This window comes from Pongo pygmaeus, chromosome 5, assembly GCF_028885625.2.
Source record: "Pongo pygmaeus isolate AG05252 chromosome 5, NHGRI_mPonPyg2-v2.0_pri, whole genome shotgun sequence".
NCBI classification, from domain to species: Eukaryota; Metazoa; Chordata; class Mammalia; order Primates; family Hominidae; genus Pongo; species Pongo pygmaeus.
This window is the reverse complement of record NC_072378.2, coordinates 26,156,000-26,179,817: the sequence shown is the minus strand read 5'-3', so window position 1 is coordinate 26,179,817 and position 23,818 is coordinate 26,156,000. Positions and strand designations below refer to the sequence as shown.

At 41.1% G+C, this 23,818-nt stretch overlaps 3 protein-coding genes across 3 annotated transcripts in view; 2 read left to right on the top strand and 1 right to left on the bottom strand.

Annotated features, from left to right (window-relative positions):
* The window catches only part of LOC129038414 (uncharacterized), an 84,866-nt gene that overhangs the window by 38,590 nt on the left and 22,458 nt on the right, over positions 1-23,818 (bottom strand). The window contains exon 3 of the mRNA XM_063665889.1: positions 19,635-19,998. Within this exon, the coding sequence (XP_063521959.1) occupies positions 19,635-19,998 (364 nt within the window). The remainder of the gene's footprint in view (positions 1-19,634; positions 19,999-23,818) is intronic.
* Positions 9,141-9,931, top strand: H1-2 (H1.2 linker histone, cluster member). The gene has a single exon (XM_054491356.2). The coding sequence runs from the start codon at positions 9,206-9,208 to the stop codon at positions 9,845-9,847; it is 642 nt and encodes a 213-aa protein (XP_054347331.2). The 5' UTR covers positions 9,141-9,205; the 3' UTR covers positions 9,848-9,931.
* On the top strand, positions 21,665-22,165 carry LOC129038410 (histone H2B type 1-B). Its single transcript, XM_054491369.2, has one exon. The coding sequence runs from the start codon at positions 21,726-21,728 to the stop codon at positions 22,104-22,106; it is 381 nt and encodes a 126-aa protein (XP_054347344.1). The 5' UTR covers positions 21,665-21,725; the 3' UTR covers positions 22,107-22,165.

Genomic DNA, 23,818 nt, shown 5'->3' with positions numbered 1-23,818 from the left:
TTATTACAGCCATGATCACCATCATTATTGATATATCTAAATAATGAATTTTATAATTTTGCTTCCTGTCAGGCAAGAGCCAATTTTAGTGCTACCATGTTTGTACAGCAGTATTTATGTCTGTCATCCTCCTCAGTGTGGTCATTTTACTTCACTTGATCTTAGCCAAAAGGCCGAGAAGCGATGGTCATTTTACTTCAAAAATGAAAAGAATTAATATTTTTACGTTTCCCTTAAAAACCCTCTGTTTAACCTCTACTCCTGGGTAAAATGGTCTAGTCCCTCCTTTTCATATCATCTCTGATATCTTTTGCACAGCCACTATTACCTACCTTTTTCTAGATCCCTATTCTTCAAACACCACCATGAAAGTAGAGCCTGTCTTAATTACTTTCTTGTCCCCTGAACTCAGTACATTGTTGGACTTCTTGAAGATGTCGATCAGTTGTTTGTGGAGTGATTGAATCAGCTAGCATGATTTTTCTAGACCACTGAGACAAGAGTCCAAGACACTTGTTCCCTCCCATGTTCTTGCCTGCCTGTGCAATCCATGCAGTCTCATGGCTTCCCAGTGCCTCAGAATTATCCCCTGTCAAACAGGCATTATAATTTCTGTCCACTGAAAAGGACAAAAAACTAAGTGTATAGCTAGAAGTTAAAAATTACCGGCCAGGTACTGTGGCTCACTCCTGTTATTCCAACATTTTGGGAGGCTGAGGTGGGCAGATCACCTGAGGTCAGGAATTCAAGACCAGGCTGGCTAACATGGCAACCCCATCTCTACCAAAAATTTAAAAATTAGCCAGGTGTGGTGGCTCGCACCTGTGGCCCCAGCTACTCAGGAGGCTGAGGCAGGAGGATTGCTTGAGCCCTGGAGGTTGAGACTGCAGAAAAATAGGAATATACTCTCTTTCAAGAGTTCTGGTTTTGACTGCCACCTAGCATACATCAGAAAAACCGCATGACATAGGAAATGCCTGTGACAGAGGGGTAAGGTGAGAGAGGTTGATGAAGAATGTATTGAAGGAGTGAAAACGCTTCCATCCCTCTACTTACTAAATATATTAGTTAAGTAGTTGGGGCATATTTTAATTCATGCATTTTGTAGATAGAAAAACAAAAGTTTTATTATGTTTTATTTCAGTTGATACTTTAATATGTGTGTGTTTAGGATGCATGATTTATAATCAGTCTGCAGCACTTCTTGGAGAAGTCTGAATTCTCATTCTCCATTTCCTTATTGGCAACGTGAGAATGATTACAATGGTGGTTGTCTCATAGGATGCAGGGAGTCAGAATGAAAATAGTGCATATAATGCCTGGTGCAGAGGAAGGGTTCAGTTAACAGTCTGTATTAATATTACTGATAACAGTCATGACAAACAAAAGCTTAACAACAACACCAACAACAACAGTTGCAGAATTGAGCCACCAATTTGCACACAAGATTGTAGGTAAGATGTTTTAGAAAAGTTATTATTTAATATATGTATATATTTTTGTACTTAAAATATGTCAGAGATTGTTCTAAGAACTATTTAAATATTAACTCCTTAATCCTCATAATGACCCATGAAACAGGTAGGCTTATTATTGTCTCTTTACAGGTGAGAAAACTGAGACATGAAAAGGTTTATTAACTCATCCAAAGTCACACAGCTGATAAAACGGCAAAATTGAATTTGAACTCAGACATTCCAGGTTCCAAGCCAGTCTCATTATTCTTTTGACTAATATACTAAGCTGCCTCTGTATTTTTCCTTGATTACTTTGTAAAAGTATGAGGAAAATATAAGTGCTTCAAGTAACCATGAAAAATATAAACAATCTATGTATCAACTGAAGCATAATTACAAATCCTTCGATAAGCAAACATAATAAAAATTTGATATCAATCAAAAATTTTATGTAATGTAAGCAGGTTGAGATGAATTCTATAGTAAAAAAGTGCAGAGTGCTGGAATACCATGCTCCTAATGTATTGGCTAGTCACACCTGCCTGCTATCAAAGGTATGCACACACCTTGGATACAGAATGTGGGGACTGGGTAGTTATGTGAGTGTCATCAGAATTCTTTCCCACTTGGGAAAGAATTGTCCATCATAAGCTTGGATGATGGACAAGGAGTGAGCTCCCAGAACAGTGATGTGGGGATACATCCTCACATCACAGTGACAGTGAGTGTTCTAGACTGTTTACACACCTACCACTCCTAAATGCACACATATAATTGCTTGCACACACACACACACACACACACACTCATCTCTTCTCTGGTGGTCCAGCTCTATCTTATCATTAGGCTTCCTGGGGCTAGTACCTAGGGCCTGTATCCTTTCAGAGGCAGCTAAGGGAAGCAGACATAATTAGAAAGAATGAACCAGCTTGTTGGATTTGGTCTCTTCCCATCCAGCCCTCCAAGTTAAGGAGAGTACCTTCTTTCTTAGGGTCACCAAAGGAAAAAAAAAAAAAAGAAAGAAACAGAAGGATATCATACAGCAAGGATCTAATGCAAATATGCCTCAAATGAGAGGCTACTGTGTGCTCATCCCAATCCCAGGAACTGTATGCACATTATCTAATTTAATCCTCACTATATTTCTGGGAGTATTATTCCCATTTTACAGAGAAGGAACTTGGCAGGGCAACCAAGCTCATGAATGGAGAAACTGGGATTAAATATAAAGCTTCCTTGCTCCAGAACTGCTGTCTTTCCGCTCTTCCACACTACCAGCTCAGCTGTGTTCTCAACATGCAGGCAGCTTTACAAGTTATAGATTAGCCTGGGACTTCCAGGGTTTTGAATGGGTTAGGGAATGGGGAACTTTCGGGTATACTTTCCATTTTTTCTTCATACATATGTAATACATAACATAAATCTATGTTATATATGATAAATATATAGCTACATATGAACGATATAATCACATATATGCATTATAAATAAATATTAATTTTATAATATTTTAAAGGTTATCAAATAAATATTAATATAAATAAATACTTAATACTCAGCTTTGTTTTCCAAAGTGATAAATGCCTATATTTAGCAAAAGATTTTTTGGAGGCCTGATAATTTTTAGGAGTGTAATGAAGTCCTGATATCTAAATGTTTAAGAACCACTATTTTAGGCTGTTGTCTTCTGTCTTATTTTCCCAGCTAGACTGGTAAATACTTGAAGGCAAACGTTTAACCAGCACATCAACATTTTTAAGTTTTTATTCTTTTGTTCTCTCAGTGGCATCAGATTTCTCACACTGTATGATGGTTATATTTGTCTGTATCTGTCCCACCAGGTATAAGTTCTTGAGAGGACACACTGCTAGGCTGATCTTAGTTTTTATTATTTCTCCTGGTGTCCTGTGCTTAACAAGTGCTCATTAAGTGTGTAAAAACACAGCACAGTAAAAAACTAGACATTAAAAATAATGTCAACCAATCTATTGAAATTTGCATTTCCATGTTTCTTCCAAAATAGTCATTGTGTCAGGTTATGTACTTATTCTGATGAAGACTATTGCCTAATATACGTTTGCATCTTGTGCTTTATAACTGCCTTCATATAGACACAGATTGAGAAGGTGTAAAAATGTGCGTATCCTCACAATTGACAAATTCTTATCCTTTGAGGGCAGGTTTGACTTTCTGAAATGCTTTGACATCATTTGAAAGAAGCTTGAAGAATAAGATAGCTGTTAATGACCCAGTTTCCTGCATCACTTATATGATTATAATGGCAATTTCAAAATGTTAGGTAAATATATTTTGCAATATATTGTTCCTTTTGTAATACTTTCTATGTATTTATTTATATTTTTAAATTTTATATTTATGTATTTATTTTTCTGGACAGAGTCTTGCTCTGTTGCCTAGGCTGGAGTGAAGTGTTGCGATCATAGCTCTCTGCAACTTCAAACTGCTGGGCAAAAGCGACCCTCCTGCCTCAGCCTCATGAGTAGAGTAGCTGGAACTACAGGCGCATGCCACTGCACCCAGCTAATCAATGTATTTATTATGCTCCCACCGTGTGCTCTAGTATATTTTCTGTTGTTTTCTGCAACCCATTTTGAGAGCGTGTTAGGGAATATAGATGCAGTAACTTTGGTCTCAGCCCTTGAGGTGAGGAAATATTTAGCCTCAGGTTTAATCTCCTAATTGTTGGCCATTTGCCTTCGAAGATTGAAAAATGAGTAAAACTGTGGCTCTGGGTTATATGTTAAAAAAAAGTTTATGGGGCTGAAGCCAGGCAACAGACAAGAGCCCCTACAATCTTATTTAGGCTGAAAATATCCTGGAGTCCCTGTATTGTTGGTCTCAAGCAGATAGCAACACTAACACTTACTCTTTGAGGCAGGCACTGCCAGTGGGGTGGCTGTTATTATTAGCCTCATTAATTGGTGAGTCAGGAAAAAACAGCTTTAAATCATTCAAAGTTCTGGCCTATACAGGATATGTTAATATTAGGTTAGCTACATCCAAAAGCTGACAGAACCCTACTCTAAGGCTGGGCTTGGTGGTTCACACCTATAATCTCAAAACTTTGGGAGGCTGAGGCCGGAGGATCACTTGGTGCCAAGAGTTTGAGACTAGCCTGAGCAACATAGTGAGACCCCTGTCTCTACCGAAAACAAAGAACTCTAATTGGCATAGTAGAAGGAAAAAGTGAAAGAAAAACCAGCTGTCACCCTCATTCCTTACACCTGTCCCAACAACTCCTCTCACTATCCTTTGAATGTATCTTGGCTGTTTGAGTCTCTCTCTAGCCCCATTACTGCTGTTTGGACTTGACATTTTGCTCTGCATTTTTAACTTTTTCTACCAGGGTTTCCAGAGCCTGAAGAGTGTGGCATGAAACAAAACTAATCAACCTATAATATTTATGATGTGTGTGTAAATACAAGAATACACAATATATTGCATTACAATATTTTAACTGTGTCCTCAATTTGTTTGTGGCTTTCTTGAGGACATCAGTTTCGGGTGGGACGACCACATCCTTAATCTGAACTTTCCCTTGGAGGTCATTCTTTTTTTTTTGAAATAGAGTCTCGCTCTGTCACCCAGGCTGGAGTGCAGTGGCGCAATCTCGGCTCACTGCAACGTCCGCCTCCAGGGTTCAAGTGATTCTCCTGCTTCAGCCTTCCGAGTAGCTGGGATTACAGATGCACGCCACCATGCCGAGGTAATTTTTGTATTTTTAGAAGAGACGGAATTTCACCAAGTTGGTCAGGCTGCTCTGAAACTCCTGACCTCATGATCTGCCCGCCTCGGCCTCCTAAAGTGCTGGGATTACAGGCGTGAGCCACCCCACCCGGCCAGAGGTCATTCTAATAGACTTTTTTGTTGTTGTTGCTCACAGGCTTGTTCAATCTTGCTTCAAAATTTGAGAAATACAGTTTCCATGGAACACCAACCAGATATCAGGTTGCTATGGAGTTGATAGTCAAAAGCTTTGTATCTTCCAGTTTTTCAGAATGGCTTCTAAAGGTTCTGATTCAGAGCTCTTAGGCCAAATTGAACAACCAAGTGTCAAAGTACAATATTCAGGAAGTTAAAAACACGACTGACATATATGTACTATATATAGTGAGCTTGTGTATGTGTCAAAGAATGATTTAATTCATTAATGAAGGAGGAAGCAGAATCACAATTAGGTCAAAGGAAGATACGGGAGAATAAAATATGTATTTGGTCAAGGAAAGAATGTATACTGGAAGAGGAAGGGAAAATCAGATATAAAGTTGTTTAATGCCTTATTAGGCAATATAATAATAACTTTTAGGGTCATTTTTTCTATATTAAGAATTCATTTCCATCTCTATGACAAAATCCTTATTAATTTGTTAAACTTCTACAAGTGAATGTTTACTTTTAGATAATCTGGACCCAATAAAATGTAAACATTAAGTCAGAGTTACTTTCACGTAGGACAGTGTTGTCCAATAAGGTACCACTAGCTACATGTGATCATTGACCATTTGGACTGTAGCTAGGCTGATTTAAAATGTTCTAAAAGTGTAAAATACACACCAGGTTCTGAAGATTTATCATTTAAAAAAGAATGTCAACTGTCTTTTTTTTTTAGCTTATTTATTATATGTTGAAGTGATAATAGTTTGGATATATTAAGTTAAATAAAATATCTTAAAATTAATTTTACTTGTTTCTTTTCATTCTTTCAATGTGACCACTAGAAATCTGTAAAGTATTTATGTGATTCACATTCTATTTTACTGTCTAGTATTGCCTCACATCATCAGGTACCCCATAAATAGGCTTTTTAGATAATTCTCTAATATAGCTTGGAAGGATATGGAGAAATATTTTTGCGTTGCTTTTAAGTTTTGCATAACTTTTTCAACACACCTTATAAAGGATCTAGAAAAGGGTTGGTTACATGTTTGTCTTCTGGCCTCCACCACGTTGCCAGGAGGTTGGGGACAAGATTCTGGGTGGCTGGATGTCCTAATGGCTTGAGGTCTGGACTTCAGATTTGCATATAAAGAGATGTGATTAGATTGAATCGACTAGAAAAATCATATTAGAGAAATGAATCACAGCGATTAAATTTACATGTTGATTTATAAACCAGGACACCAATTTATAGTGAAAGAAGGTCCAGTTACCTGGTAATCAAGACTTTTCATAGCTATTTTCATGATGGATATACTTAGCTGAGTTTTAAATGAGAAGGGGGTTAATTGCACATAGAATAAGATCTAAGTGAAATGTTCTATTTTTTTTTTTTTTTTTTTTTTAACATGGAGTCTTGCTCTGTTGCCCAGGCTGGAGTGCAATGAGGCAATTTTGGCTTCTGGAGTGCAATGAGGCAATCTCGGCTCACTGCAACCTCCACCTCCCGGGTTCAAGTGAGTCTCCTGCCTCAGTTTCCCGAGTAGTTGGGATTACAGTTGCCTGCCACTACGCCGGGCTAATTTTTGTTTTTTTTTTTAGTAGAGATGGGGTTTCACCATGCTGGCCAGGCTGGTCTCGAACTCCTGACCTCAGGCGATCTGCCCGCCTCAGCCTCCCAAAGTGCTGGGATTACAGGCGTGAGCCACCAAGCCTGGCCTAAGTGACATGTTCTTATATTGTTTCTTTCTTTTTTTTTTTTCTTCGACTGAGTCTCACCCTGTCGCCCAGGCTGGAGTGCAGTGGCGTCATTTTGGCTCATTGCAACCTCTGCTTCCCGGGTTCAAGCGATTCTCTTGCCTCAGCCTCCCGAGTGCCACCACCCCCAGTTAATTTTTGTACTTTTAGTAGAGATGGTGTTTCACCATGTTGGCTAGGCTGATCTCAAACTCCTGGCCTCAGGTGATCCGTCCCCGAGTCTCCCAAAGTGCTAGGATTACAGGCGTGGGCCACGGGGCCCAGCCTTATATTATTTCTTTTACTACAATATATTAGTATGATGCAGGTGCTTCAATTGTTTATACACTTTCCATAATTTTGTATAATTCTTATACCCTGTCACTCTGAGGAATGGCCAGTCTAAAGTGTTTTTCCACCACTGCTAATTCATCCATCACTAATCTCATTAGACTGTTAATTCCCAGAGGACACAAGCACACAAGTAGACAATGTTTACAAATGTTAGACAAATGTTATTTAATAAAACAATGGAGTCACTCTTAGTCTAAAAGATGTTTCATTTTTCATTCGTCATTGAACTCAATTTGTAGGTTCCCTTTTGACTTTCCCACAATCTAAGGTTGTTCTCTTTAACACATATTTTCATGAAAACATATATTTGAGCAGAAATTGTTGGTGAGTTGTAATATTACCTTTGTCCCTAAATATGAATCTATAATTATATCAAATATATGGGCAGACAATTTACTTTGCCTTTAATCTCAAGAAAAAAATAGCAATTACTTGGGGTCGGAGAGTAAAATAAGAAGTAGTGAACCTTAAAGTAGCAAACTTTAGAACAGAATAGTTTCAGAGGATGAGAAGAGGTGATTTTTCAGCTCATCAACAACAGATCTTATAATAAATTACATGTTCTGGTACTTTTCTTGTCTTTCTGTGTTAAATTTTGCTATTTAAAAAATAAATTTCAAATATATTGTTCATCTTAAAAGTCAAGAGTGTGTTTTATTAAAGTCAGTTGCTTTATTTGCAACTCAAAAGATATATTTGAGTTCCCAACTGGAGATTGTCCTATATGTTAACTTGTGTAAGGTATGGTTACTGAAAGTAACCTACAATTTTCATGGGCTGAAATTCATCTCTATATTGCAGCGTACAAAAATAAATAAATAAATAAATAAATAAATGCTTGTTTTCTTTGAAAACATATTATCTCAGTGCCTCTAACTGACAAATCTATTGGCTTTTTTGCAGGCTTAAGGGATCTCCCTTGTTCCTTTATTATCTCTATCTTGAGGGCCAGACCTCCTGCCTTACACAACCCAGAGGGGGACCTCAGAGCTTTTTAAAAAGAGCCCAATTTCTCGCCTGTGGAGAAGTGAAAAGGATGCCCCGCCCCCATCTATGAAAAGAAGGATTTGATAGTTTCAATGTCTTCAAATCAAAGATTTAAGTCTCTAGCCCCCCACCACCCCGGACCCTACCAAGGCTCATGAACCCCCTCCCATCCCGCCCTAATTGCTTTGGACTGGCCCTGGAATCCTTGTCCCAGTCCACAGTTCCTGTGCGACTGCACGAAGAATTCACAGAGGACCTGTGTTACTTCCCTTGTGAAGAAACAGAATTATCATGAAAATTTAGGTGGAAACCATTTCGCTTTTTTTTCCAAAAATAAGGGAAGCATGTGCCCAACCACCCCTGGGAAAAAGAACTTTCAGGGGCAAAGGAGCGAACAGGTAATTTATAAGAAAAACAGAAAGTGGTCTCTGATTGCCCCAGACTTCCTTCGGAGTTGGGGGAATTGGGGACGCCTGGACGCGTTGTTATTGTGTTTGTGGAAAAAATAAATGAAGAGCATGAAGCCCGAGGCTTCTGAGATTCTTTCCTGACCAAACCCGGGTGATTTGGTGCGGGGAATTTTAATATTTTTCCCCTTTTGTGAGGTGGAACAAACACAACTTGGGAGCAGCGCAGCGGCTCAGAGCCTGCCAGCCAGGCGGGCGACCAGAGCACCAATCAGAGCGCGCCTGCGCTCTATATATACAGCGGCCCTGCCCAAGCGCTGCTTCATCGGCGCTTTGCCACTTGTTCCCGAGTTGTTGATTCTCAACATGTCCGAGACTGCTCCTGCCGCTCCCGCTGCCGCGCCTCCCGCGGAGAAGGCCCCCGTGAAGAAGAAGGCGGCCAAAAAGGCTGGGGGGGCGCCTCGCAAGGCGTCTGGTCCCCCGGTGTCAGAGCTCATCACCAAGGCCGTGGCCGCCTCTAAAGAGCGCAGCGGAGTTTCTCTGGCTGCTCTGAAAAAAGCGTTGGCTGCCGCTGGCTATGATGTGGAGAAAAACAACAGCCGCATCAAACTTGGTCTCAAGAGCCTGGTGAGCAAGGGCACTCTGGTGCAGACGAAAGGCACCGGTGCTTCTGGCTCCTTTAAGCTCAACAAGAAGGCAGCCTCCGGGGAAGCCAAGCCCAAGGTTAAGAAGGCGGGCGGAACCAAACCTAAGAAGCCAGTTGGGGCAGCCAAGAAGCCCAAGAAGGCGGCTGGCGGCGCTACTCCGAAGAAGAGTGCTAAGAAAACACCGAAGAAAGCGAAGAAGCCGGCCGCGGCCACTGTGACCAAGAAAGTGGCCAAGAGTCCAAAGAAGGCCAAGGTTGCGAAGCCCAAGAAAACTGCCAAAAGTGCTGCTAAGGCTGTGAAGCCCAAGGCCGCTAAGCCCAAGGTTGTCAAGCCTAAGAAGGCGGCACCCAAGAAGAAATAGGCGAACGCCTGCTTATAAAACCCAAAAGGCTCTTTTCAGAGCCACCACTGATCTCAATAAAAGAGCTGGATAATTTCTTTTCTACCTGCCTGCCTTTTCTTGGTCTGCCCTGTTCCTTAAGGTTAGTCACACGGGAGTTATTGAGGTTACCAAAAAGAATTGGGTAAGGGGGTTGGAGAGTGGCCGCGGCGAGGTTACAACACTTTACCCTTTATTGCGGCTTCTAGGTCCCTGGCTGTTCCGAGGCGTTTCCCGCTGGCGGATGTTTTTGGGATGGCTGGCAGCCCCGCCCCAGGCCTGTGAACGGCAGAAAACACCGCAAAACAACAGCCAGTTTCCTAGTCTAAAGGAATATCCGGATTGGACAAAAAAAAAAAAAAATTCAAAAGTCCCGCCTTGCGCCCGGGTTGGTCCATTCTTCTGGTACATGACTTTCATTCTGTATTTAATTGGATGGTGGCAGACGTTGCGTATTCTGTTTTACTTTACTGTGACTTAAAAGTTTTGCCTCTTTTCTCGATACTAATGTCTGGGATTTCGGACGCTTTCCACGTTGTCGGTAGTCAAGTTGATGTCTCCTGGAGGTAGTGGCAACATCCAGCCCTGGGAGGAGAGTGCGTGCAGGTACCTTTGTCCTATATTCCTCTGCTGTTAATTTCTCATTCCTGTGGCAACGAAGGAATGCATTTAAAAACACAGCCAAAACAGCGGCAATAGCCCTTCCTCCACCCAAGGCAATCGTGGACCTAGGGAGCTTTTTGTGCCACATATCATGTAGCGTTCCGCTAAACTGACAGATTTGAGCGTATCGATTTTGAGCGTATCGAAAGCACAACTTTTAGCCAGCCATTTTGTCCTCGCATGACGGTTGCTTATCCTGTTTAGACAGACAGCAACATTTAAAAATCGAAGTTACTTTAAACGTATTTTGTTTGGCAGTCCAAATGTTTCTATGCAGAAAACAAAATATTTGTACTATTAACTATTTAGAGTGTATGGATAAATGGGAGACATTTCTAATAAAGGCCTTCGTTAATGGTTCCCTCTATTTGACATCCATGGTGCTTCTGAATACAGAAAGCCTAGCGTCTTGTATTCGCTTCTTTTAAAATCTGGTGGGCACATTTTGGTGAGACCTAAATTATGGGGACTGGGGCTTCTGGAGATAAGCTGCTCAATTATTCTACCATCTCCACAATGATGAATGTAGTGAGTTAATTTATCTGTTAGTGATAGTGACCACGGATTCATCCCAAGAAAGAGAGAAAGGGGAGGGAGGCAAGAAGAGAGACAGGGAGACAGAGGCAGGGAAGAAGGAAAAAACATTCTCCCATGGTTTAAGTAATTTTGTGTTGTTAATTTTACATTACAACACGGTTTAACATGGTGAACCCTCTATTTTGGTGTAAGGTTTAATATATGGACATACTTTCTCCCAAGACCATTTATGAACTTTCATTTCTGCTTCCCCCTTCTTCCTCCCGTGCCACCCGCCACACTCCCATCAATTTTGGCTGTTTTGTCATAGGCTAATAGGCTAAAATTTCATGGACAGTTGTACTGTCTCAGGTTTCTCAGGTTTCTCAGGTTTCTATTTTGTTCCTTTAGTCATTCCCACAGTTAAGGTAGAATTGTACTGTTTTAAACATTGTGTTTTGTGCTATCCTCAATGCTGAGATGATCATGTGACAAATGGCAAGTATTCAACTAATACCTAAATCTGTAGTACCTTATCAAGCCTAATGCTATTTCACAATGCCTACTCCATTCACCTCACTTTATCTCATTACAGGCATTCTATCATCTCACATCATCACAAGTAAAACGGTAAGCTATTTTGAGAGAGATCACAGTCATATAATTTATATTTATATTTATATTTATATTTATATTTATTTATTTATGAGACGGAGTTTCCCTCTGTTACCCAGGCTGGAGTGCTATGGCACGTTCTCAGCTCACTGCAACCTCCGCCTCACGGGTTCAAGCGATTCTCCTGCCGCCTCCTCCTGAGTAGCTGAGATTACAGGGGCCTGCCACCATGCCCGGCTAATTTTTGTATTTTTAGTAAAGACTGGTTTCACTAAGTTGGCCAGGCTGGTCTCGAACTCCTGACCTCAAGTTATCCGCCCACCTCGTCCTGCCAAAGTGCTGAGATTACAGGCGTGAACCACCGTTCACAGACTCAAATCATTTTTATTACAGTATATTGTTATAATTGTTCTGTTTTATTATCAGTTATTGCTAATCTCTTACAGTGCCTGATTTATAAATTAAGTTCATCATTGCCATGTGTATATAGAAAAAAACTGTATATATGGTTCAATACTATCTGTGGTTTCAGGCATCCACTGGGGGTGCAGTTTATTAAACATGCATTTACATTAGTCTCCCCTTCGGGAGACTAATTAACCGAGATGTTGTAACATGACTTTAATACCTGATAGAGCTAATTTTCTCTCATTATTCTTTTTCAGAATTTTCCTGGTTATTCCATTTTTATTTTTCCATATGTATATTAAGATCCCTTCCACCTCCTCCTGTTTCTCCATCTCAACATCACACAATTAAAAAAAAAAAAAAAAAAAAAAAAAAAAGGGCCGGGCGCGGTGGCTCAGGCCTATAATCCCAGCTCTTTGGGAGGCCTAGGCGGGTGGATCATGAGGTCAGGAGTTCAAGACCAGCCTCACCAAGATGGTGAAATCCCGTCTCTTCTAAAAGTATAAAAATTAGCCAACCATGGTGGCAGGCGCCTGTAATCCCAGATACTCGGGAGGCTGAGGCAGAGAACTGCTTGAACCCGGGAGGCGGAGGTTGCAGTGAGGCAAGACCGTGCACTCCAGCCTGGGTGACACAGCGAGACTCCATCATAAAAAAAAAAGCCGGAAGCGGTGGCTCACACCTGTAATTCCAGCACTTTGGGAGGCTGAGTCAGGCGGATCACCTGACGTCAGGAGTTCAGGACCAGCCTGGCCATGAAAATATAGCCTGGCCATGAAAACACACAATAAATTAGCTGGGCGTGGTGTCACACACCTGTAATCCTAGCTACTCGGGAGGCTGAGACAGGAGAATCACTTGAACCCAGGAGGCAGATGTTGCAGTGAGCTAAGATGACGCCACTGCACTCCGCCTGGGCGACAGAGCCAGACTCTCTCTCAAAAAACTAAATAAATAAAAATAAAGTTATGGTACATTGAACTTCTGTGTTCCTTTCTCCCTTAGATACTTTCATGGCTACCCATTTAATTGATGTTCTTATCATCTCCAAGGGTTAGTCAGGAGAGGAATCAACCCAAGCAAAAATAGCTGATTTTCTAATTTTCCTTCAATGCCCTTTGGGGTCTTAATCTATTTGATTTATGTACTTTCAATTAATCCTAACCTCGAATGCCTTCTGCAAACATGTTTCCACAGATGAAACCCGTAAAATGAAACACATTCCTTTAATTTATAGAGTTAAAAATTAGAAAAATTTTCAATTCTACTTGGCCTTTAGATTCAGTCTTCCATATGTTTTCTCAATTTTGTTCATGCTCTTTAGTTTTGTTTTATTCCATCACAATTGTTCACATAGCTTACTGGCTTAGGTCTAATGAACCATTCATTTGGAAATTAAAATTGGCCATTTTAAGATGAAAAAGATTCTTGCCTCAATTTTATTTAGTTTTTGAAACTGTCAATGAGGACACATTTTTTTCTGTACTCTTAGATTCACTAAGTAGGGTCTTGCAAATTTAACTGACAAAGGACAGATTAACATGCGAAAAAAAGAGCATACAATTTTATTAGTATATTACATGCACAGAGTTCCCAAAGGAAAAAAAATTGAAACCTTAAAAAAGCAGTTAGACTCACGGACTTATACACCATTCCAACAAAGGAAAGGGAGTCTGCACTTCATGGGATGACAAATTTGGGAATGTGACTTGGAAATACATGGGCAATAAAAACCATGGAAGATAAAATGAAAGATAGAAATAATTGTAGTAAGATTTGTTTTTGCAGATTCATCTCAGTGCCAGCCTTCCATATCTAGTGATAAGAATTGCTCTTTTTCCTGGTATAGCAGTTGGGGACACTTTTACAAGGGAAATTTCTGTCACCTTCACAAAGGGAAATTTGGGTAAAGAGAAGACAGAGAACTCTTCCTACACCTGTTGATTTTCAATTGCCTTCAGCTGAAAATAACTTTTATGCCAAAGTAGAATAATTTGGGGGTGACATCCTGATATTCTTCAAAACTTATATTTAATTTCACGAGTAATTATATCATTCTTGATTTTTTAATTAGTTTTATAAAATAATTTTGAAAAACAGTAATAATATTCAAATAATTTCAGAAACACTGCTGATAAGCCAAAAACATCAATGAATATTGCATAAACAACTGATAATTCAACCATGAAAATTTATGACATTGTTCATGTGTGATGAAACTATGAGTAACATAAAAACTAGAGGCTACTTGTAATGCATTATTCCAAACTTTCTGTTTTTTATTTATTTATTTATTTATTTATTTTGAGACATAGTCTCTCTCTGTCACCCCGGTTGGAGTGCAATGGCGCGATCTTGGTTCACTGCAGCCTCCATTTCCCTGATTCAAGCAATTGTCCTGCCTCAGCCTCCTGAGTAACTGGGATTACAGGCGCCTGACACCAAACCCGGCTAATTTTTTTGTATTTTTAGTAGAGACGGGGTTTTGCCGTGTTTGCCAGGCTAGTCTTGAACTCCTGACCTCAGTGATCCACCTACCTCGGCCTCCCAAAGTGCTAGGATTACAGGCGTGAGCCACCATGCCCGGCGCATTATTCCAAACTTTCATACACAGTGCTATCATGGCTACAAATTGGAGTATCATATTATACACCCCTAGGCAAAGCTCTGGATATTTTGGCTATATAAGCCTGAGGGAAATGTAGAAAGGGCATTGTGGTTGAAATTCATACTAGAGATGAACAGGCCCAGTGCAAGACAAAATTACATCACTAAAGGATATCAGAAGAGAATAGGGATTTAGGGTACAGTGGCAACAACGGTTTTGGGAACTAGCATTTTTTGAGCACTTATTTACAATATGCCAAGCACTGTTGCTGATTACTCTATATTTTCAAACACATTCTTGTCAGAGCACTTTGAAGTAAGTGCCATTGTCATTCCCACTTCAGGGTGAAGGACTAAGTAAAGCTTGGTGTCATTAAGGATGTAGCTAGTTAGCTGTGTGTGTGTGTGTGTGTGTGTGTGCATTTTTTTTTCTAATTTAAAGTCAATAAATTTTTATTTGAAGAATTGCACATCAAGGTAAACTTTGTTCCTCTAAAGAGCTGGAGTCAAAATGTATCTTCAAAAGATTCATCTTCAAGTTAGCCCTTCTTAATAGAACCGATGCTTAATCCACAGTTGTCAGCCCACAATTCTTTTATTTTGACTTTTTTTTTTTTTTTTTTTTTTTGAGACGGAGTCTCTCACTGTCACCTGGGCTGGTGGGCAGTGGCGTGATCTCGGCTTACTGCAACCTCTGCCTCCCGGGTTCAAGGGATTCTCCTGCCTCACCCTCCTTAGTAGCTGGGACCACAGGCGCATGCCACCGTGCTCGACTAATTTTTGTATTTTTATTAGAGATGGGGTTTCACTATGTTGGCCAGGCCGATCTCGAACTCCTGACCTCATGATCTGCCTGCCTCGGCCTCTCAAAGTGCTGGGATTATAGGTGTGAGCCACTGCACCCAGCCTTATTTTGCCTTCTTTAATCTCCATTTGAATATGGATACACTGATGAAAACGTCAACATTCTTCACCAAAAATCTTTGGGATTTAATTTCTTCAACCACTTTACTTTGGGGTCATTTTAAGATTAGGTGTATCTGCCTGGTTCTCAATTTGACACCCTTTCTCTCTAAACATGAATGAGTTCCAATCATATTTATTCCTAAACTATCACACTCAAGTATACTACAGATCTGTGGAATATGCCAAAAGTTAAGGTGAAAAATTAAATTATTAGGTATTTCATACTTTTGCTAGTTTTTGATCTGTGAGTGAATATAACTATCCTCTATGTCCTGGCACTGTTCCTCAGAAACATAGGGCCCACATATGTAATTTTAAATTTTTTAGTAGCCACATTTTAAAAAGTTAAAAATCTATTTTAATGATTTTAATCCAGTGTAACCAAAAATTGTTTCAACAAGGTATCCAATATTAAAATATTGAGGTTTTACTTTGTTATTTTACTAGGTCTTTGAAATCTGGTGTGTATTTTACACTTAAAGCACATCTCAGTTTGGAGTAGCCACATTTCAGTGCTTGATAGTCACATATGGTTAGTGGCTACCATCTTGGACAGGACAGCTTTTATACTCTGGGAAGATGCAAGCAAATACTTGCTCTGCAGCAGAATCCAGATGTTTTCCAAGAAAACACTTTTTCTGACCTGTTCCTGAAACCCAGGGAGTGTCTCTAATACTTTATATTTTATTGGCTTGTCCTATTGTAACCACCCAACGGGCTCTCCTTGTCCACTTCCTAGGCAGAGCTGATTTATCAAGACAGGGAAATTGCAATAAGGAGCCGGCAGTACAGGAGACTAGAGTTTTATTATTACTCAAATCAGTCTCCTTGAGAATTTGGGGACCAAAGTTTTTAAGGATAATTTGATTGTAGGGGACCAGTGAGTCGGGAGTGCTGCTTGGTTGGGTCAGAGATGAAATTACAGGGAGTCTAAGCTGTCCTTTTGTGCTAAATCAGTTCCTGGGAGTGGTGGGGTGGGGTACACAAGACCAGATAATCCAGTTTATCTATCTGGGTGGTGCCAGCTAATCCATTGTGTTCAGGGTCTGCAAAATAGCTCAAGCATTGATCTTAGGTTTTAAAATAGTGATTTTATACCCAGGAGCAATTTGAGGAGGTTTAGAATCTTGTAGCTTCCAGCTGCATGATTCCTAAACCATAATTTATAATCTTGTGGCTAATTTGTTAGTCCTGCAAAAGCAGTCTGGTCCCCAGGTGGGAAAGGGGTTTGTTTCTGAAAGGGCTGTTATTGTTTTTGTTTCAAAGCAAAACTATAAACTAAGCTCCTCCCAAAGTTAGTTAATCCCAAGCTCAGGAATGAAAAGGACAGCTTGGAGGTTAGACATTGGATGGAGTCGGTTAGGTAAGATCTCTTTCACTGTAATAATTTTCTCAGTTATGATTTTTGCAAAGGTGGTTTCACTGTCCACTTCACCTCACATCAGGCCTCTGACTAGAGGATTCCAACAATACTTAGGCCAGGACACCACCATGTCTCCTTATCCACCCTGAGGGAGTCCAGTTTCTGAAACAAAGGAAACTATATATGATAGTATGAAACTATATATGAGAAGGAAATTACATATGATAATCAATTTTAGGGTTATCTTATTGATTAGAAGATATTAAAGTGTGACACTGCCTGGCAATGATATCTGCTGGTAGTAAGAATTTGGCCAATTTAGTGAAATTCCTGAGGCTGAACCTCCACTTCTGTAAAATGGAGACAGTGAGATAATTTGCCTTACAACGCTGAAGTAAGAATTTTACACAATAATTCAGACCAACCACTTCATGTGGTACTTGGCCTATGGAAAACTATCAATGACAGTTTATAGTTTATACTATTAATGAATCCTTTGTTTCATTGTTATTTCCTTCTACACATTGGCCTCTCTAAAAGAAGGTAATATTCAATACAAATAAAGTTATAACAGCTTGCAAAGTTGTCCCAGGGAACTCACTTAACCACTGAAGTGTTCAAATTGCTTAAGGTTGACTTTATATTCTCCTGACTAAGCTTTCTCCTTCTGGTATTTCCTCTGAGAACAGCACCACCATCCAAAGCATCATGCAAACAGTGGTCATCCCAGACCAGTAATTCTCAACTCACAGGGTGCTCCTGCAGAGATGTATTTGAATAGAGTGGTAGGATGCTGAAGAAGGCCACGTATAATTTGGCCAGTGATCTGAGGCAGATTTATCCTGAAGCTAATGAAACACAAGTGTAAGGGCCTGTACTTCCAAGGTGCAGAGAGGGGCCCTACAAATGTGTTAGTTTGTCTCTCTCTCTCTCTGTTTTTAAAATTTGCAGTATTAAGGTATTTTAATCACAGATGGTTCAGACTGCTATTTCCACTCAATCCTCCTTTTTATTAAAATTCACCATTGTCTGATTATGTTGGAATCCTGATGAAAATCTTTGAAATTTGAGTAAGAGGAAGTTTAGTTGAAGATGTATCTAGTATGGGGATAATAAGTTACGTGATTTGCATATGTGTTCATGTGTACTTCATTCGTTGCCAGCCAATCTGACGTAAGAATGGCTTCAAGGAATGTTCCTACTGCTCACTGGAATAACTCACCTAAATTCCTGGCAAGATGCAGGTCTAGATAAAATGTTATGACATCTAAGTATTCAAAACACCTTCCCAGCACTGAGAGTGAGTGTCTAGTGGAGAGTAGAAATGTATAGAGCCAGAAGCTAGTCTGGAAAGAATTCTTACAGTTTACAACTTACATGTGAAAGGAGCTTGACAGAGGATTTTCCAAACTTGAAAACAATCCTAAAAACTTACTTGACATTACCAATAATGTGTTTTGAAACTGAAACACATTTTGAAACTGAAACTAAGTTATCAAGAAAACATATTATCATCAGCCACCCTGGAGGAAAGAGTGAATTCTATTTCCATTACCTATAGACAACATTACAAAATAATTTCGATCTGAATATGGAATCAGAGTATTCAGTCAAAACTACAGGAAAATATACATGGTAGTGTCATATTCAGAAGCTAATAAAATATGCTATTTTCTGAATTTTGTGATGGCTGTTGTTTTGTCAGCTTTTATAAAATTGGAATTTGATTTTATTTTCCCATTATAAATTTATATTTACAGTCTGCAGTACTTTTGCATTTTTAATTTTACATTATAGTTTTAATAGTTAACGAGTTGTAAAAGGTTTGATCCCCAGAAAACCTTGATCTACCCCATCAGTTAAGTATACTAATATATTTAGAAAATGGATGAAATTAGCGTTTAAATACATTTTTAAATATTTATTAAAAGAGGACATGGGTAAAAGAGCTTTGCAATTGCTACCCTTCATTCTCAAATTCCCTGGATAAGGATGACCGCATAATCTTTGGATGATCATATGCAAGTCTTGTGTATTTGTTATATAAATCTATTTAGTGGACTTCTGGCAGTGTGTAGTGAGGCCAGTTTCTTCCACCTGAGCTCTGACTCCACCTCCAGCAGCCCAAAACCAATACTGAATTTTGGGGTCAGATATTGTTTTTGTGGACTTTAGGTAACTATACACACATTGCCCTTATGATAGCTTTAATAATACTGCCATCAGACCTAAAATTGTCAGGTAGATTAAAAGGAGTGACGGTGTCGCCAGGAGCCTATTTCAATATGTAAGTATAAACACATATACATGTTAAAAAGACCCCTAGGAATTTTTTGACAAGGGCAAGTCACTAGTTTTCTCGCAGTAAAACCGGTTGAAAAGAAAAGGCCTGATAGACTTGACTGTAGTAGTTTTCGACTTTCCACTACCTTTAAATCATTTATATCTCCCGGAAACTAACATAGAAAACCGAATTGGTTACAGCTGTTTTTAAGTGAAATTGTAAGTGGCTCTGAAAAGAGCCTTTTCAATTATGAAGAAATGGGAAGACTTATGCCCTTTCCCCACGGATGCGACGTGCCAGCTGAATATCTTTGGGCATGATGGTGACGCGTTTAGCGTGAATAGCGCACAGATTGGTGTCTTCGAAGAGCCCCACCAGGTAGGCCTCGCAAGCCTCCTGCAGCGCCATCACCGCAGAACTCTGGAAGCGAAGGTCGGTTTTGAAGTCCTGGGCGATTTCTCGCACCAGGCGCTGGAATGGCAGCTTCCGGATCAGCAGCTCGGTGGACTTCTGGTAGCGGCGGATTTCGCGCAAGGCTACAGTGCCCGGCCGGTAGCGGTGAGGTTTCTTCACGCCACCGGTGGCCGGAGCGCTCTTACGGGCCGCTTTAGTAGCAAGCTGTTTGCGCGGCGCTTTGCCGCCGGTGGACTTGCGAGCTGTTTGCTTCGTACGAGCCATTTGCAATGAGAGCACACACAAAAGTGTAGTGAACTGAGAGCAAGTGGCCTTTAAATATAGTGAGAAACATTCTGATTGGTCCTGTAATATTTCAAAAGTCCCGCGCGATAAAATTATTGGCTGAAGAGTGACCAGACTGATTGGTTCATTACCAGACAATCTTATTGGATGAGTTGCCCCACCGCCCATCCTGTTCTTTTCGTTTCAGTTATCTGCAGCGACAAATTGTCTAAAATTCTAGCTCATCCAGTCCCAAAGAACAGGGTGTATAACAAACTATCTAAGGTTTTTCAAAATGTAAATTCCGATTCAGTAAGTTTGAGTGGGACTTGAAATTCTGCATTCCTGACAGTCTCGCAAGTTATCAATGCTGGTGAACACTCACTAAACCACCAGAAACGTTCACTGACTCATGACGGGACATAACGTTTATATTCAGAGAATGAGAATTCCACCCTATTTTGTTACTGGCGAACAGCAAGTTTCCTTGCCCTTTGTTTTCTAAGTCCAAGTCACATTCCCACCCTGCCTGTTCTCAAAATATCTTATTTTGGTTGGCCTTAAGTTTCGCCTTCTATACTCTAAAATGTAGTTTCTAAAGGAAGGTGTTATTTTCTCGAAACTTAACTTTTTAACACCATTAGGCTACGGGGGCGGTGGCTCACGCCTGTAATCCCAACATTTTGGGAGGGCGAGATGGGACGATCACTAGAGGCCAGAAGTTCAAGACAACTCTGGCTAAAATGGTGAAACCCCGTCTCGCATAAAAATACAAAAACTAGCTGGGAGCGGCAGCAGACGCCTGTAATCCCAGGTACACAGGAGGCTGAGGCATGAGAACCGCGTGAAGCAGCGGGGTGGAGGTTGCAGTGAGCCGATATCGCGCCGCTGCACTCCAGCCTGGGTGACAGAGCTAGACTCTGTCTCAAAATAAACCAATCCAAACGAAAAGCAAAAAATACCCGTAACAGAAGCAAGTTATCATCCTTTCTTGTGAAACCATAGACGGCTCTGAAAAATGCCGTTACAAGTGTAAGCTACGTTTTCTGATTTGAGTGTTTACTTGACCTTGGCCTTATCGTCGCTCTGTTATTTTGGCAACAGGACGGCCTGAATATTGGACAGGACGCCTCCCTGAGCAATAGTGACGTTGCCCAGCAGCTTGTTGACCTCCTCGTCGTTGCGGATGGCCAGCTGCAGATGGCGGGAGATGATGCTGCGGGTCTTGTCACGTATAGGCGCTGCCCGCCAGCTCCAAGATCTCGGCGGCCGGGTACTGTAAGTACACTGGCGCACAGGCTCCGACCGGCTCAAAATAATTGCGCTTTCGAAAAAAAGGACGGACTCTGCCCTATTGGGAACTGCAAGCCCGGTAGCTATGAACAAGTTTTTGCTATAGCTCCGTTTTCCACGTGCGAAAACAGCGACCTACAAAAGCAGTCATAAACTGTGAAAGACAAGCAAGCTGGAATGGTCCCTGAACAAATCCTTTTATACAAACTGCAAGGCTGCAATAGGAAGCTATCCTATTGGTCAATTATGTTTGGCGCTTTATCCAATAGAAAAAGATAACATAAATCCCATATTTGCATAAACCCCACCCCTCGGTGAAACCGTGTTTCTTTTGTCCACTCAGAAGTGAGGAATCTTAAACCGTCATTTGAATCTCAGGACTATAAATACATGGGCTCTGAACTGTTCTCTGTACTACTTTGTGGTGGAGAGTGTTAGTAGCTTTTCTATTCTGTTTAGGAATAGAAATGCCTGAACCCTCTAAGTCGGCTCCAGCCCCTAAAAAGGGCTCTAAGAAGGCTATCACTAAGGCGCAGAAGAAGGATGGCAAGAAGCGTAAGCGCAGCCGCAAGGAGAGCTACTCTATCTATGTGTACAAGGTTCTGAAGCAGGTCCACCCCGACACCGGCATCTCATCCAAGGCCATGGGGATCATGAATTCCTTCGTCAACGACATCTTCGAGCGCATCGCGGGCGAGGCTTCCCGCCTGGCGCACTACAATAAGCGCTCAACCATCACCTCCAGGGAGATCCAGACGGCTGTGCGCCTGCTGCTGCCTGGGGAGCTGGCTAAGCATGCTGTGTCCGAGGGCACCAAGGCAGTTACCAAGTACACTAGCTCCAAATAAGTGCTTATGTAAGCACCTCCAAACCCAAAGGCTCTTTTCAGAGCCACCTACTTTGTCACAAGGAGAGCTATAACCACAATTTCTTAAGGTGGTGCTGCTGCTATTCTGTTTTAGTTCTAGAGGATCAACTGGAATGTTAGCGAAGGCAAGTTTTAGAGCCAAGGTTAACTTTAACTTGGACAGGGCTGTGTGCGGTGCCTCTCGCCTTTAATTCCAGCAATTTGGGAGACCGAGGCGGGCGGATCACTTGAGGTCGGGAGTTCGAGACTAGCCCGGCCAACATGGCAAAAGCCCGTCTCTACTAAAAATACAAACGATAGACGGTCGTGATGGCGCTCTTTCTCATCTGCCTTAGCAAACTTATTTGTTCCCCCTGGGTAAGCCTTCGGGTACTATGTATAAATAAGCCTTCGGGTACTATGTATAATTCCTCTGATAAGGTTACTATTCTCTCCCTGGTCTAGTACAGGAAACTTTCTGGATAATGAAGAAGGTAATGGAATTCAGGGTATAGTGTTTCTGTGGGGGTCATTAGCCGTTAACCTCTGTGAGATGCGGGGGAGGGGAGCAGAAAAGTCTAAGCGACAAAAGGGCATATAGGGATATTTCCTCCTGCAGCTTGCCTATGCTGTAAATTTTTACCTCAAGTATTGAGGAAACAATAAGCGAAGTCTGATTTCCCGGGCGCCTTTATACGGAATGTTTCCCGCTCCACAAAATGAAATCGCAGTAGTTTTGCGTTATAATTGTTTATCAATGACAACAGCTATGTAGTTTACATATTTCATGCATCCCAGAAATCCAGATTCCCATTTCCTAGGCCACTTAATGTTCTGATTTCCAGCTCTGCGAGATACAAAAGGGTTTGGATTTTGTGCCCTTCCCCATCTGGCGCCACTGCAAAGCTTACTAGGAGGGCCCCACTTGGAGAGGGAAACCCTTTTCGAGAAGTCCAGGACGCCAAAAACAATATACCTAAAAAACACGCAGGAAGAGCACTAGTTGAGGAAGAGGACTCAATGGGCCAATTCTGGGTCTGGGGCTGGGGGAAGAAATTCAAGAAGAAAAGACACTTGTTGACTGCACACTAGTAGGAGGGGGTGGGGGAATCGGAGAGGAGTATTTTCAGCGAATTTATGGGCATTATATGTAGGTGACATTCAACAGTGTCTTTGGATGAAGAAATGAAGTTTCTCAAACAGTTTTTGTTTTTGTTTTGAGAAAGGGCCTTGCTCTGTCGGCCAGGCCCCATCATAGCTCACTGCAGCCTCGACTTCCCCAGCTCAAGCAATCCTCTTACTTCAGCCCCTTGAGTATCTGGGACTACAGAAATGCGCCACCATACCCAGTTAATTTTTTAATTTTTTGTGGAGGCAAAGAGTCTTACTTTGTTGCCCAGGCTGGTCAAGCGAACTCCTGGGCTCAAATGATCCTCCCGCTTTGGCCTCCCAAAGCCCTGGGATTATAGGAATGAGTCACCGCGCCCGGCCCAGATTTAATTTTTAAGAATCTTTTAAAAGAGGTTCTGGGCCGGGTGTGGTGCAGCTCACGCCTGTAATACCAGCACTTTGGGAGGCCAAGGTGGGAGGATCACTTGAGCCTAGGAGCTCAAGACCAGTCTGGGCAACTTAGTGAGACCTTTTGTCTCCACCAAAAATTTAAAAATTAACCAGGCCTGGTGGCACATTTCTGTAGTCCCAAGTACTAGGGAG

What these genes read in the sequence shown, in the direction of transcription:
- H1-2 (XM_054491356.2), top strand. Translation starts at nt 9,206, where the DNA reads ATGTCCGAGACTGCTCCTGCCGCTCCCGCTGCCGCGCCTCCCGCGGAG.
- LOC129038410 (XM_054491369.2), top strand. Translation starts at nt 21,726, where the DNA reads ATGCCTGAACCCTCTAAGTCGGCTCCAGCCCCTAAAAAGGGCTCTAAG.